Source organism: Chiloscyllium punctatum, chromosome 4, assembly GCF_047496795.1.
Source record: "Chiloscyllium punctatum isolate Juve2018m chromosome 4, sChiPun1.3, whole genome shotgun sequence".
In the NCBI taxonomy this organism is placed as follows: domain Eukaryota; kingdom Metazoa; phylum Chordata; class Chondrichthyes; order Orectolobiformes; family Hemiscylliidae; genus Chiloscyllium; species Chiloscyllium punctatum.
The window spans coordinates 32,590,700-32,605,385 of record NC_092742.1 but is presented as its reverse complement, the minus strand read 5'-3'; the positions used below and the strand labels follow the sequence as shown (position 1 = coordinate 32,605,385).

Here is a 14,686-nt window from a genome sequence, read left to right as displayed (position 1 = left end):
AACAGGCTTGGGGCAATGTTCACAATTTTCCACTTTCCAGTCAATAGTTTTGGCTATCTGGGCAAAACAGATGGAAGTGTTTGGATAAAATGTTTTTCTGCGAAACAATTAACAGCACAATGATTCCAAACTGAAGATATATAGTAATGTACAAATGTGTGTATAAAAATCTGAAAGTGAAATTATTCAAAGTATTTTTGATCTATATTTTAATAACCTTCCACAAGCTCAGTATTTAAACACGGTGCCCAGTGGTAACTTGCTGTAAGCAGACTGTGAAGGTTTCTGGTTGGACTCCTGATCTGGACTGAGTCAACAGCAATGGGGCCTTCAAGTGATCAATCAGATATTTAGAAATTTCAAATGTGTGAATGTTATTTGAAGCTAGAATTGAGCCTAACTTTGAGGTCTTTTTGGTTTGAGTAACTGGTAAAACTCCTTGCTGTCACTCATACATGAAGAATGGAGATTTGGATAAGATGCTGACCCACTTTTTAATCTCAACCTTGGCTTCAAAACAGGAACAGGAGAGAAAGGGATAAATATAGACTTCAGTAACAAAGGCGCTATTTTATGTAATATCATGAGGGTATCATTTACTTTCCTTATTTAACTTTAAATATTCAGCGATTTCAGAGGTTATCCACAATTACAATGACATTCTTTTAACACTTCCTGAATGCTGCGGATGTTGTTTGAAACAGTTACTAACACGTGATTAATTGGGAGATGACAATCAGAGCAGTCGTTGGGGGTTACAATTGCCCTGGGGTAGACCTAAATTTAGACAGGAGGGCTCTTGTGGTGCAGTAGTAGTGTCCTACCTCTGAACCAGGAGGCCTGTGTTCAAGTTTTACCTTCTCCAGAGGTGTGTCATAACACACTGACACTCTGAACAGGTTGATTAGAAAATATGTAAATTACGACAGGGAGAATGAAACAAGGTTGTTGCCCCCAGTCAGTGGATTCTACTGGAAAATGTGCATGCAAAGTGAGAACTGTATCCGGTCACCTGAGATCACCATTTTGATCAGTCAGTGTGACAACCCTTACACATGATAACAACTAGATCAGACCATATTATATTAGACTTGCCAATACTAGGTGCTGACTGAGGGGCTTGATCTGAGACTACACATGAAGAGGAGGTTCAACATTCTTTGTGGAATAAACATTGAAAGAATAATGGCCCAAAACATTTTACACTTCCCAAAATGTAATGGGTGCACTATTTGGAATGGACGTTCTGACTTTTCTGATGTGTTTTCAACCAGACTGTATACTCAGATTGGTTTGGAATAGACTGGCCAAGCACTCTGCTGGGATAATTCATGCACGAGATGAGGCTATGACTCCTGCAGTATAACTTTAACAATGCTGTTCTTTCTTTCTCACGTCTGCGTATATTAAAACCGTTTGAGCAATTGAGGGAATAACTGACGACATGTACCATCTCAATATGCTTTTGGGCACAATTGCAGTAACTCACATCAGGACATAAGAAGAAAGCATGAAATTAGCAAGTTCGTTTGACTATCAAAAGAATTTGTTTCCTGGACAATGGCATTCATTCTTTCCTTGATTTTGCCCAGCCTTTCTACAAAGACGGTCTGCAAATTTTACTGGATGCCCAAACATAGATTAATCAAACCTCCAGACTATTAATTGCATCACTTAGATTTGCAATCAGTGTTTATTTGTTTTCCTTCTTATATTGTTCTTATACAGTGGCATGGTGGTTTAGTGGCTAGCACTGCTGCCTCATAATGCCCGGGACCTTAATTTGATTCCTGCCTTGGGTAACTGTCTGTGTGGAGTTTACACGTTCTCCCCGTGTCTGCATGGGTTTCGTCCTGGTGCAGGTCAGGTGATTTGGCCATGCAAAATTGCCCATAGTGTTAGGTGCATTAGGGATATATATAGGGTAGGGAACTGGGTCAGGGTGGGTTACTCTTCAGAGGGGCGGTGTGGACTTGTTGGGCAAAAGGGTCTGTTTCCAAACTGTAGGGAATCTAATCTAAAAAGATATTTCTCAAAGCTTAGCAACTCAGAACTTGTTTGATCATCTCTAATCTCCCTTTATATTTATTTTGATTGTCCTTAAACATTTCGATTATAAATATTCTCATTTTTAAGCTACTCTATTAGTAACAGATAAACTTAGTTACATGGGACAGCTTGTAAATTTTCATATCTAAAGATTGGTATATCCTGTTTCCTTATTTTGCAGCCTAATTAAGCATGAACTGTTTTGCAAAATTAGGTGGAAAAAATGTTCATTTGTCTACACCAGTAGTTCTATTGAATGTCTTCAGTATAGTAAAAATATTGTGTCTGCACATTTCTGTCACCTTTTCTCATTATACACATTTCTAATGAGGATTGCTAATATAAATTTGTCATGTTGTAATTACACATTTTATCCAGTAGAACTGCTGAAGGATCATTGGTAGAAAGATTTAAATACTGCTTTTACCTGATAGGTAGCTTACCGCATTCCTGTAGCATAGTAATTGCCATTATAAATATAGATACAGAGAATGGTACATTACAGAGTTAGGGATTGAACTGTATCCTTTGCCCTCACTGAAGCTTTCCCAGAAAATGACTGTTGATCTTGACTTGTGTAAGGGCACAGCAGATTGACTGTGATACTGTAAAAAACCAGCCCTTTCTGATACTATTGCTGCTGGAAGGGCTGGAATTTTGCTACAACCTACTGCCAGGAATTACTTGATTCCTCAAAAATGAGCCCAAGAACTCCACCCACTGCTTGAAGCAGAGATTCAAATTCTGAGCAGATAGGAACTCTAACTGGCATTGACTTTCATTCAAATCAGTGGACAATAGGATCCTGCCCCTATCACAATTACTGTAAATGTGAAATGTTAAAATTTGGCTTGTTATTTAACAATGAATGGGTTTGAGGCATAGACATTCTATTTCTTGAAATAGATGAGAATTAGAGAGTTTGACTTATCTTCTGGGAAAAAAAAACCCTTCAACTCTTTCACACTTAGAATTGTGCTCTTATGGCCACAATTCACTGACACTTTTGTTAGGGTTCTGCCAGACCATCTCAGTTATTGGGCTCATGGTACCTCCCAACCTCATTCCAGTTCCTGATGTTCAACCATCAACAAAAGAGCTGAACTCCAGAAGTGAGGCAAGAGTAACTGCCCTTGATATCAAGGCAACATGGAACCAAAACTCACAACAAGGGGTCCTGGCAAATTGAAATCAGTTGGAATGAGGGAAAAACATTCCACTTGTTGCAGTTCTACTTAGTACAAAGGAAGATTGTTATGGCTGATGGAGGCCAATCATCTCTGTTCCAGCAGGAATTTGTCAGGTTATTGCTATAGCCCAAAGCATCGCAACTGTTTTATCAATGACTTCCTTCCATTACAATTTCCGAACTGTGGATATTTTCTAATGATAATAGTTTTCAATACCATTCACAATTTCTTAGATACTTAAGTAGTCCATGTCCGTGCGCATCAAGACTTAGATAGCATTCATGTTTAAGCCTATTAACCTTCCCTAGAGCAATTAGTGATGATAACAATTCTATCCTCGTTAGCAAAGCCCACGTTCAATGGAAGAACTAACAGAGTGGAAACTGCTGTATTAGCAGTCAGGAAACACTCAGGAAGTGGACAGCAGCAAGAAATTAATCTAACATGGGAGGCAAGATAGCGAGTGGAATAAAGATATAGCAGATCTTTGCAGCACAAATTTCCAAAAAGAGAGAATGTCAGTCACATTATCATGGCTGAATGCTGCAATACTAACATCCAGGGAGTTTCAGTTGACCAGAAACTGAGTTAGCCATGTTCATACTGCAGCTACAAGAGTAGGTTATAGGCTGGGAATTCTAAAGTGTGGAATTCACTATTTATTGCCCATCCTGATCCAATGTCTACAAGACTCAGCAAGAATGTGGACAATACTTCTAGGTTGGTAAGGTCAATTATCTTAATGGTTGACATGCCTTGCAGAGAGACACCAAAAGCATTAGTGAAATCCTGTATAGAGTAAGGCCACCTTGAAAACCTCAGCTTCTCAGTCTCCCCAAGCCGTGGTGACTTCCTGGTTAAACCCAACCCAGTAGTCGTCTCTTTCTAATGATGGTACTCTGAGAGTGTTGTCATTTTCACTTCTACACTTGCCTGGATGGGTGCAACTGAAGTTAAACTCATGAAGCTCATCACCATCCAGGACAAAACATTCTGGTTGATTGTCTCCCTCTTCATCAACTTAACCATTCACTTCCTCCAGTATCAACACACCATGGTATCTTCCATTTATAAAATACACTGCAACAACTCACCAAGGCCCCACTGACAGAGCCTTCCAAACCTTTATCACTCTGAAGGGCAAAGGTTGTAGATACATGGAGACACCACCTGTAATTTTCCTTCCATGCATCACATCCTCTTGTCTTAGAACTATGCTGCCATTCTTTCACTGTTACTAGGCCAAAATCTTGGAACTCTCTTCCTAATATATTTATGGGAGTATCTATACTCCAAGGGCTGCAATGATTCAAGAAAGCAACTCACCACCACCTTCTTGAGAGCAATTAGTGATGATCAACAATTCTACCCTAGTTAGCAAAGCCCATGTTCAATAGAAGAACTAACAGAGTGGAAACTGCTGTATTAGCAGTCAGGACACACTCAGGAAGTGGACAGCAGCAAGAAATTAATCTAACATGGGAGGCAAGATAGCGAGTAGAATAAAGATATACCAGATCAGATTAATCTGAAGCAATGGTAGACTGAAAAGCCTCAGTCAGAATTGAATAGAATTGACTCTGCTTCTCTCCATCAGTTGAAGGCCCAGTGCAATACATCTGAGGGGAGGTCCAATGGAATTAATTCATCAATGTTAGGTTTTCCTTGGGCTGAGGACCCAGGGAGGAAATCCTGTATGTCAAGAGCTGCCAGCCAAAGAGATAGCAGCAGTTGCTAGTAATGTGTCTAGGATTGCTAAGTGAGCCAGGTGACTGAGGGTGGGATAGAGTAATAGGAATGAGATGGAGTGTAACTTCCAGCAGCCACTCTAATGCCTCGTCCCTCGGTTGGGCATTATAAGTGCCTTTGATTAAGGCTGCACCAACTCTCATTACCCCCACCCCCACTAAATCCCATATTCCCCCATTCCCCTAGAAGGCTATAACCAAGTATGATAAGATTTGCTGGACAGCAAATGGAAAACACAGGAAAGCTAAGACTCTCACATAATCTTTGAGCCTTGATTAAATTCCATGGGCTCAGGAATGGTTGGTGTCAATTAGCTTAATAATAAACCTAACTGATGATTTGCAGTAAGGGGGCAAGATCCCCCAATGTACTCATTCCTACTTTCAACTTCCTAGCAGGAAGTTTGCTTACCACAGGGAAACCTTTACAGAGGAACCTTGATTATCCGAAGGACACGGGCAGGGAGTCTTTCATTCGGTTAATCGAATACCAAATAATCAAATGCCGGATAACATAGTTTAGCTAAGCATCGGGACCTTACGATCTTGCTGGATAATCCAATATTCAGATAATCAAATGCCGGATACTGGAGGTTCCTCTGTATATGGTGTTTCCTATGAATAATTGGGGCCAGACGCCAGGTTTCCCACCACGATAGGTTGCAACAAATCTAGCCCTATATTTTCTCACCATTTCGAAAAACAGTGTGTAGCTTCTATTAAAGCTCTCATGATTTCAATTATGGTTTTGCTTACACACATGAAGATGGTCCAAATGCACAGTTAGATGAGTGAAGATGCAATTCACACTGATAATACATAACCATATTCGCAATGAAGGCTATTTGTTCAAATTTACTGACATTTGCTCTGAAGAGACTTTTCCTTTTTGTTTTTCTGCTATTGTTTATTCAGTAAAGCATCCTTTGATATTTTAGTCCTGTATTTGAAAGCAGCTACAGTATGTGCAACCTCCCGAAGCTGTCCATTAACTTGAAGAGCACTTCTGAGGATACTTTACAGCCTTTGATATGTGTTGTTCCCATTACAGCTATCCACGAATTTCCAAGTGATCTTTTTACCAATAAGGAGAGACAACAAGGAGGAGTATTACTTCATATAGCAGGAGTAAGTATACTTACATCTACAAGATTTTCAGTTGGGGCCTATACCCATAGAATATCAATTGTATATTGTCAATCTGTTTTCCAACTAGTTATACTGCTCCCAGGTAAAGGTAAAGCAGCCATAAATAAAAGGAATTTTATGCCCATAGGAAACAGGATCTCTTCTTCCACCTTTACTTTAGCCAAAATATTTCACTCTTTCCCTGACATTGACTTAAAATGAAAATTGCTATTTATTTTGTCCGTGATTGATTTCCCACCCATTAGTTTTCCTACTCTCACTGTCAAAAGGGAGTCATGTCACCACTGGGGGTAACACAGGAATTCCACCTTATTTTCATGAAAGAAATTGCCTGCTTCAGTAACCAAGCTAATGGGCATTGCAAGAACTCAAAAAAAGTTAACCATGTTATTTATTGTAGGTAATTGAAGGAAGAGGAACTGCTAAATTGAAGAACTAACCTTAGATATTGATTGTACATGGAGGCCTCCCTACATACACATGTACAAACATAAATTAAAGCTGTACTTGAAATACTAATAGATTTTGCATCATACAGGTGGTATTTTACAAGAAGATCTTGATCATCTGCCGAAGAGTATAATACATCAAAAACCTGCTTTAAATTAGATAGTGAATTAGTTGAACATCATCTCTATCAACCATGTAAGTAGGAAATGATGAGGAAACAGTTTTATACTGTGTCAGATGGTAAAACAATGTAACAGAGCTCAGGAATGAGAAAGGATAATTTAGCTTTAATAGCTTAATTCAGTGGCATATTTCAAAAGTATCATTTGTCATTATCTTCTGTGCATTTATATATGTGAATGAGATGAGATTAATTTAGGATATCTGGTCAGCATGGAAGAGTTGAACCAAAAGGTTTGTTTATGTGCTGTACATCTCTATGATTCTATAGCTCTAAATCCTGCTCAGACTTCATTCTGTACTCTAATGTTTAAATTCCCCTAACTCATCCTCCTTGCATCTAAGACTGCCTGGTTTACGTGTCAAATGCAACCATAACTGTCTGTGGCATGATGACATTAATCTAAGTGTTCAACATGAAGTTTCATTATAATTGTTGTGAACAGTATTCTTTCTTGTTATACATCCTATGAAGCTAATAGATTTTAAGTGTGGAATCTTCCCTGCTCCTGAACAATGTGGACTATGGCGAGTAATTAGTGATACCCTTCTTGACATCAAGACTGAAAAATTGCAACATTCATCTATTGAGTCTTGATTCTTTGTAGTGAGTGTCATAAGGCATATCGTTCACTGATTATCACCCTCATCATTATTTAATGTCATCACACTAACATACATGCTCCCATTCTCTCACCCACTGGGCACCAAGAGTTCACTATGTTAAAGTCAGAGCAGGTACCTAGCAACTCCAGCTTGCCACTTGCTCCTCTGGGCCTCCATCTTTGACACCCAGCACCAATCATCTCAGGACATTTTCCATGGACAGTCTTTCCACATCATCAAGGCACAACTCCTATCCACTTATCTTAGGTTCTGCATTTCAGAGCTGTACTTTGGAGTGCACTGGCACCTTTCATTGCAATACTTTTTGCACAGGGTCATGCCCCCCGCTCACGTATTGGACCAGGTTGTATCTCAGGGCTCCTTGCTTTCTCTCTCAGTGCTTGCTCACTTAACACCTACTTGGATGCTCACAGCATCCCTGTCTTGCCTTACCTTTTTGTACTTTCATCCCTCTGCTAGACCTTAAAGGATCACACACCTCTGTGTTGCCTTGTTGCTGATCACAGCCACAAAGCCAGGCAGCTTGTCAACTGTCATCAGTCAAAGAGAGTGGATAAGTTGTAGGAAAACTAATGGGTGGGAAATCAAACTCACACCTGCACCGTGTGCCAGCTGCAGACATGGCAAACACATTGCATTGACTGCAGCCAATGGATGTGTCTCAAAGGTCTAAGGAGAGTAGTCCTCAATCAAATCCAGGAGGACACCCTTCATTCAGAGGGTCCTGGTACAGTAAGTCAAAGCCAGACATGGTCAGATGGCTGATCGAGGTGGTCATGGTCGAGGGGTCTGCTCTTCAGTCCAGGAAGTGGATGCATTGCAACCTGTTCAGGGAGTCATGAGAACATAGCCAAGAATTGCATAGATGCCAGTCAGGGGTCTAGACACTCATCATTGGGCTATCTAAAATTTGAGATATAGTGTCACCAACTCCCTGAATAACTAAAGTATAAACTCCTTATTTTCATTGGTTTCATAATAAAAGATAGCAAACTACCATCTTTCTTAATAATGTACTCTACCTGCAAATGAGTTTTTTGTGACACTTGCATTGGAATTCTTAGATCCCACTCCACCTCAGAATTTCACTAATGAATTAGAAGAGACAGAAGATATCCCGATCCCCTGTACTACCTGCACTGACATCACTTTATTGCACATGTTGACACTCACTCCACCCTCACCAAATAGTGCTCAAGAATTATCTGCCTGAGGATGACTCAGAAGGGACTATATGGAACATGAATTTGCAGAAGGAACACTAGATCAGGGATGGGGAATTAAATGTTCTTGGCCAGAAAGTCAGGAAATGCTGTTCTTTGGTTGGGGATCATGGGGTCCAGATCTCAGAGACAGTGCTGTTAATGATAGGATGCTTCGTGAGAGTGTTGCAATATTTCTACTCACTGGGTATAACATGTAAAGCATATAGTTGATCAGTTGGAGAAGTCCATTTCCTGTATCAGTGGTGCCATAATAGACAATTTGCAATCTGTGTGTGGCAGCTTCCAAATAAATTTATAGGAGTGTCTGCAAAGACAGTCCCTCCTGCTAGATTGATAGCATGGAGGTCTTCATTACCAGCTTTCACAGGCCTGTCTCTTTCAACATTGAAGCAAATGGGATTGGGATACAAACAATTATTTCTCAAAAATTCAATGATTTGGTTGGTGTCATTAGGTCAAAACACCTAAAGGTTGGAGGTCTCGCCTACACAAAGCTGGTAGCCAATCAGAGATCGATGGTTCCTGTGCTGAGTAGCACAACCTGTGGAGGCCTATACTTACTGCAGGAAGGACCAAGTCCAAGATCCAAGATTCCAGAGTGACTTAGGCCACAGAGGAGTAAAGTGGGATAGGGTTTGCAGAATGGGTTAGCAGGGAGAGAGGTGTAGGGAGTTAGCTGCGTGCACAGTGGGATGGTTCTCAGGGTGCCTTTGGTCAAAAGCATTCAGTTCAATGGAACTCCTCCCACCCCCGCCCCCGGTCCATTTCTTCAACCCCGCCACCTCACTCCACCATCGCCTTTGGAGGTAAGAAGCTGCCCATGCAGTTTTAGCCACTGTGCACACTGCACAGGTGTCGGTCATTCAATCCATCTGTTCTGCCATTCAGTGAGATTATAGCTACTCTGATAATCAACTCCACTTTCTTTATTTTTCCCACAACCCATGATTTATTTACTAATTAAAAATCCCTCTATCGCAGCCTTGAATATATGTAATGACCTAATCGCAACAGCCCTCTGCCAGAAAGAAAGTCACAGAGTCACTAGCCTCTGAGAGAAAAAATTCCTCATCTCAGTTTGTGTGTCCCCTTATTCTGAGATTATGCCCTTTGGTCCTAGACCCTCCCCCAAGGCAATACAACCTTTTTACATCAACTTTGCCAATTCCCCTAAAGAATTATTATGCTTCAATAATGTCTCATTCTTCTAACTTTCAATGAGTACAAGTCTAACACACTCAATCTCTCCTCATAAAATAGTCCGACCATACCTGGTATCAGCCTAATGAACCTGCTCTGGGCTTCTTCCAATGTCTATATTTCGTTCTTTAGATAAGGGGCCCATAATTATTCACAGTGATCCAACCATGGTCTGACTGGTGTCTTAGATTAGATTACTTACAGTGTGGAAACAGGCCCTTCGGCCCAACAAGTCCACACCGCCCTGTCAAAGCGCAACCCACCCATACCCCTATATTTACGCCTTACCTAACACTATGGGCAATTTAGCAGGGCCAATTCACCTGCACATCTTTGGACTATGGGAGGAAACCGGAGCACCCAGAGGAAACCCACACAGACACAGGGAGAATGTGCAAACTCCACACAGTCAGTCGCCTGAGGCAGGAATTGAACCCGGGTCTCTGGCGCTGTGAGGCAGCAGTGCTAACCACTGTGCCACCGTGCCACCCATCTAGTATAGTCTTGTATAGTTTTATATTCCATTCCCTTTAAAAAGAAGGCCAATATTACATTTGTCTTCCCTACTATCTGCTGAATTTGGGTGCTGAGTTTTTGTGATTCGTGGATAGATTAATTAAATCCCTGTATTCTCTAGCTCTCTGCAATCTTTCCTCATTTTTAATAATATTCAACTCCTCTACCTTTATCTGTGAGTTACCTCACACTTTCCCATGTTATATTCTGTTTGCCAAGATTTTGTCCACTGGCTTATCCTGTACCTTATCAAACATCTTCTGAAAATCCAAATATATTACATTCACTGCTGCCTCTTAATCTCCTCAAAGAATTCTAGTAAATTTGTCAGGCGTTATTTCCACTTCATGAAGCCATGATGATTCTGCTTGATCATGTCATGCATTTATTAATGTTCTGCTAGTACACCCTTTATAATAGATGGTCATATTTTACTAACAACATATAATTGACTAACTGGCTTATAGTTATGTCTTTTTCAACTTCTTCCCTTTTCAAATAAAGGTGTTAGAATAGCAGTTTTCCAATTTTGTAGGATTTTTCCAGAATCTAAATATTTCTTCAAGTTTACTACCAGGGCATCCACTAACTCTCAGCTCCAGGCAGCTTATTGGGCTTTAGTCTCCTTAGTTTCCCCTCGTACTTCTTAACAGTTATTGTGTTTATTTCCCCTCTTCGTTTTGCCCCTTGATTATTCAGTAATTTCAGAATATGATGAGTGTCTTCAACTGTGAAGATTGATGCAAAGTATTTATTGAATCCCTGTGCCATTTCCTCATGCCCCATTATTATTTTGTGAAATAGTTTGATCCCTGGTTGGATCTACAATGTCTTGTTCTAGGAAACTGCCCAAAGGTAGACTTTCTGAATTCTTCCTCATGACTTCTTTTGCCAGTCTGACTGTTCTATTCTAAACAAAGATTAAGGTGGGAAGGACCCACTATCCCAGCCAATTGAATCTCCTTCCACCTCCAAGCTTGCCAGTCATGAGAGCCAATAATTCCGCATATCAAGTGATATTTCACAAAGAATAATGTAGTGATTATGAATTCAACTTGTCTTATGTGCACGTTCATGAGTAGTGATTGCGAGTTATGTGAGTTTGTATGTACAAAACAACATCTGTAGATAGAGTTTGAAAGGGGAAGATATCAATAGAAGTGTTTATTAATAAGCTTTGTGCTGGCCAAGGTTAAAGTCTCCTCTATCAATTTCACATGAATGTCTCTTGGACTACCAACAAGTTATCTTCAACCTTGCATTAGCACAGTTTCATGGTCACTTAGAGTCACACGTCCAATTTTCTATCATCATCAACATAGTCATAGAGGTGTACCGCAAGGTAACAGACCCTTTGATCCACCTTGTCCATGCTGACCAGATATATTAAATTAATCTAGTCCCATTTGCCAGCATTTGGCCCATATCCTTCTAAAACCCAATTTGTATACCCATCCAGATGCCTTTTAAATGTTGTAATTGTATCAGCCTCCACTATTTCCTCTAGTAGCTCATTCCATACACACACTACCTGGAGTGCAGAAATGATGCCCCTTAACTCCATTTTAAATCTTTTCCCTCTAGCCTTAAACTTATGCCCTCTAGTTTTGGACTTCTCTACTCTGGGGAAAACACTTTGGCTGTTCACTCTATCCATGTCCCTCATGATTTTATATACCTCTGTAGGTCACCCCTCAGCCTCCAATGCTCCCTGGAAAACAACCTCTCCCTGTAGCTCAAACCCTCCAACCCTGGCAACTTCCTTGTAAATCTTTTCTGAACCCTTTCAAGTTTAACAAAATCTTTCCACTTTTACTGTCAGTCATTTGTATCTCCAGATTTATTTTTAAACTGCTTTCAAATTCTTGAATTGTCATCATGAGGTTTGAATTCACTTTGCAATAGATGTCAGTTCCTCAAGTCCTGCCCGTACCCTTTGTCACAATGCCTGTAGCTCCTAGACAGCAAGAAAATCAACTCTACTGGACCCTTTTGGGCTTATGCTTTGGAGTTGGCCTTCTCTATAGGATACGTAGCTGTTCTCCTTAAACTTCCCTCCAGAGATACTTTCAAGGATATCTATTTCAAGACTGTGATTGCCCTGAAGCTTGGTTGTTAAGGCTTGAATTTATAAACTCAGTTTTGATGCTGCCCTTCCAGACCTTGAATCCCCATTCAGTCAGTGCTGATTCACTTCCCTGGCTGCAGATATCACTTCAGTCACCTTGTTTTGATTCCCATTGGAACCAGTAAAAATAATTTATTCTGTTCCACAAGCCTTTAGTTTGACGATGTCTTTGAGAGCTGTGTCAAGTTGCCACTTACATTCGATCATTCTTTTCATTCTGCTTTCTGTCAACTTATCCCCCTAAGCACAGGACAAAACCTCATTCTATTATACCTGTGATTTCTCTAACATACTTTACCACAAGAGTGAATTGATGGGGCTTGTCAAAAAAGCTGCAATAAACCTACTGATGAAAACAGTCCATTAGCAGTTTCTCGATCAGTCAGCCACCAAATTGGTTTAATTTAGAATTGCCCATCATTAGTGATAGTTTTTGGAGCAAAATATAAGTTGCTCTTCTGAGACAAGGTGATGGAGACTATTCCATCTCTGGGACTTGGATATGATTGAAGCATATAGTGATAGGGGTGAGAGGTTTCTTCTTCAGCACAGTGAATAGCACACTTGTCTCTAAGACAGAAGGTTGGAAGTTCAAACTACCACCCTAGAAGTTTCAGAAAATCTAGGAGGTAACTGCAGTGCAGTACCTGGGGGTGTGCTGCACTTCTGAAAGTGTATGACCACATCTTCAAAGTAGAAAAGGCAAACTCTCCCAGTATATTGGTAAACTTTTAGCACTCAAACAGCATCACTAAATTAGATTATCTATTTATGAACACACATAGCAGTGTGCGGGACCTTGCTGTGCAAATTGACAGCAGTGTTTCCTACATTACAAACAGACAATACACTTTAAGAAGCATACTTTGTTGGCTGCATGTGGTGCTTTGGAATATCCTGAGGCTGAGACACAAAAATTCATCTTCCTTACTTAGCTAGAAATGATCATATATCATTTGAATATCTCTTATGTATTCTGTAGCAGCAAGCACATACCAAGCAAAATGTTTCTGATTGAAAACTGCATGCACCAGAGGTAAGGCGAGAGGCACTGCCCTGACATCAAGGCAGCATTTGACTGAGTATGACATTAAGAAGTCCTCGCAAAATTGAATGGGAATCAGAAGGGAGGTTCTCCACTGGTTAGAGTCATACACAACACAAAGGGAGATAGTTGCGGTTGCTGAAGATCAGTCATCTCAATCCCATGACATCACTGCAGGAGTTCCTCAGAGTAATGATCTAGAATCAACCATCTTCCAATACTTCAGTAGACCTGGACAAAGTTTAAACTTTGGCTAAGTGGCATGTTACATGATACAAATTCCAAATGATGACCACCTCCAACAAGAGAGCATCAAATCATCTCCTCTGAATGTTGAATGTTCCCTCACTATCAACGTTGACTGAAAACTGAACTAGACTGACTATATAAATACTGTGGTGACAGGAGCAGGTCAGAGGCTTAAAGTTCTGTCGCAAATAAATAATCTCCTGACTTGCCAAGCCTGTTCGCTATCTATAAAGCATAGGGCAGGTGTATCATCAATGTCCACTTGCCTGGCTCAGTCAGCTTCAACAACAGTCATTACAGTCAGGAAAGCACGCCAACATATCTACTTCAACAGAAGGCTAAAGGAGTTCGGCATGTCCACAATGTCTCTTACCAATTTTTAGAGATGCACCATAGGAAACATCCTATCCAGACGCATCACAGCTTGGTATGGCTCTGCCTAAGACCACAAAAAATTACAGAGTTGTGAATGCAGCCGAGTCCATCACAAAAAGCAGCCCACCTTCCATTGACTCCATCTACACTTCCGACTGCTTCTGGAAAGCAGCCAAGATAATCAAACACCCATATCACACTGGCTATACGCTTTTCCATCCTTTTCCATTGGCCAGAACATACAAAGGTTTGAAAGTACATAACAACAGATTCTTACTTCTTACCTGTCGTTATCAGACTTACACATGGTCCTCTCATATATTACAGTTGATCTTTGACTGCATGTTCTCTAAAGCTGTAACACCACATTCTACATTCTGCTCATTTACCATGGTGTACTTATATAAGGTATGATTTATTTGCTTAGCACACAAAATAATACTTTTCACTGTATCTCAGTACATGTGACAATAATAAATCAAATCAAAGCAGTCCAGTTGATCAGCAGCTCATTCGCCTCATTAAAATATTCTATCCCTTCACCACTGACACTC

General features: G+C 40.4%; 1 protein-coding gene across 2 annotated transcripts in view; it reads left to right on the top strand.

The window, feature by feature from the left end:
- Positions 1-14,686, top strand: part of LOC140476162 (sodium/potassium/calcium exchanger 4-like) — a 314,028-nt gene that overhangs the window by 198,849 nt on the left and 100,493 nt on the right. For both annotated transcript variants that reach the window (XM_072568328.1, XM_072568327.1), the window contains exon 3: positions 6,039-6,115. In XM_072568328.1, coding sequence (XP_072424429.1) covers positions 6,039-6,115 — 77 coding nt within the window. The remainder of the gene's footprint in view (positions 1-6,038; positions 6,116-14,686) is intronic.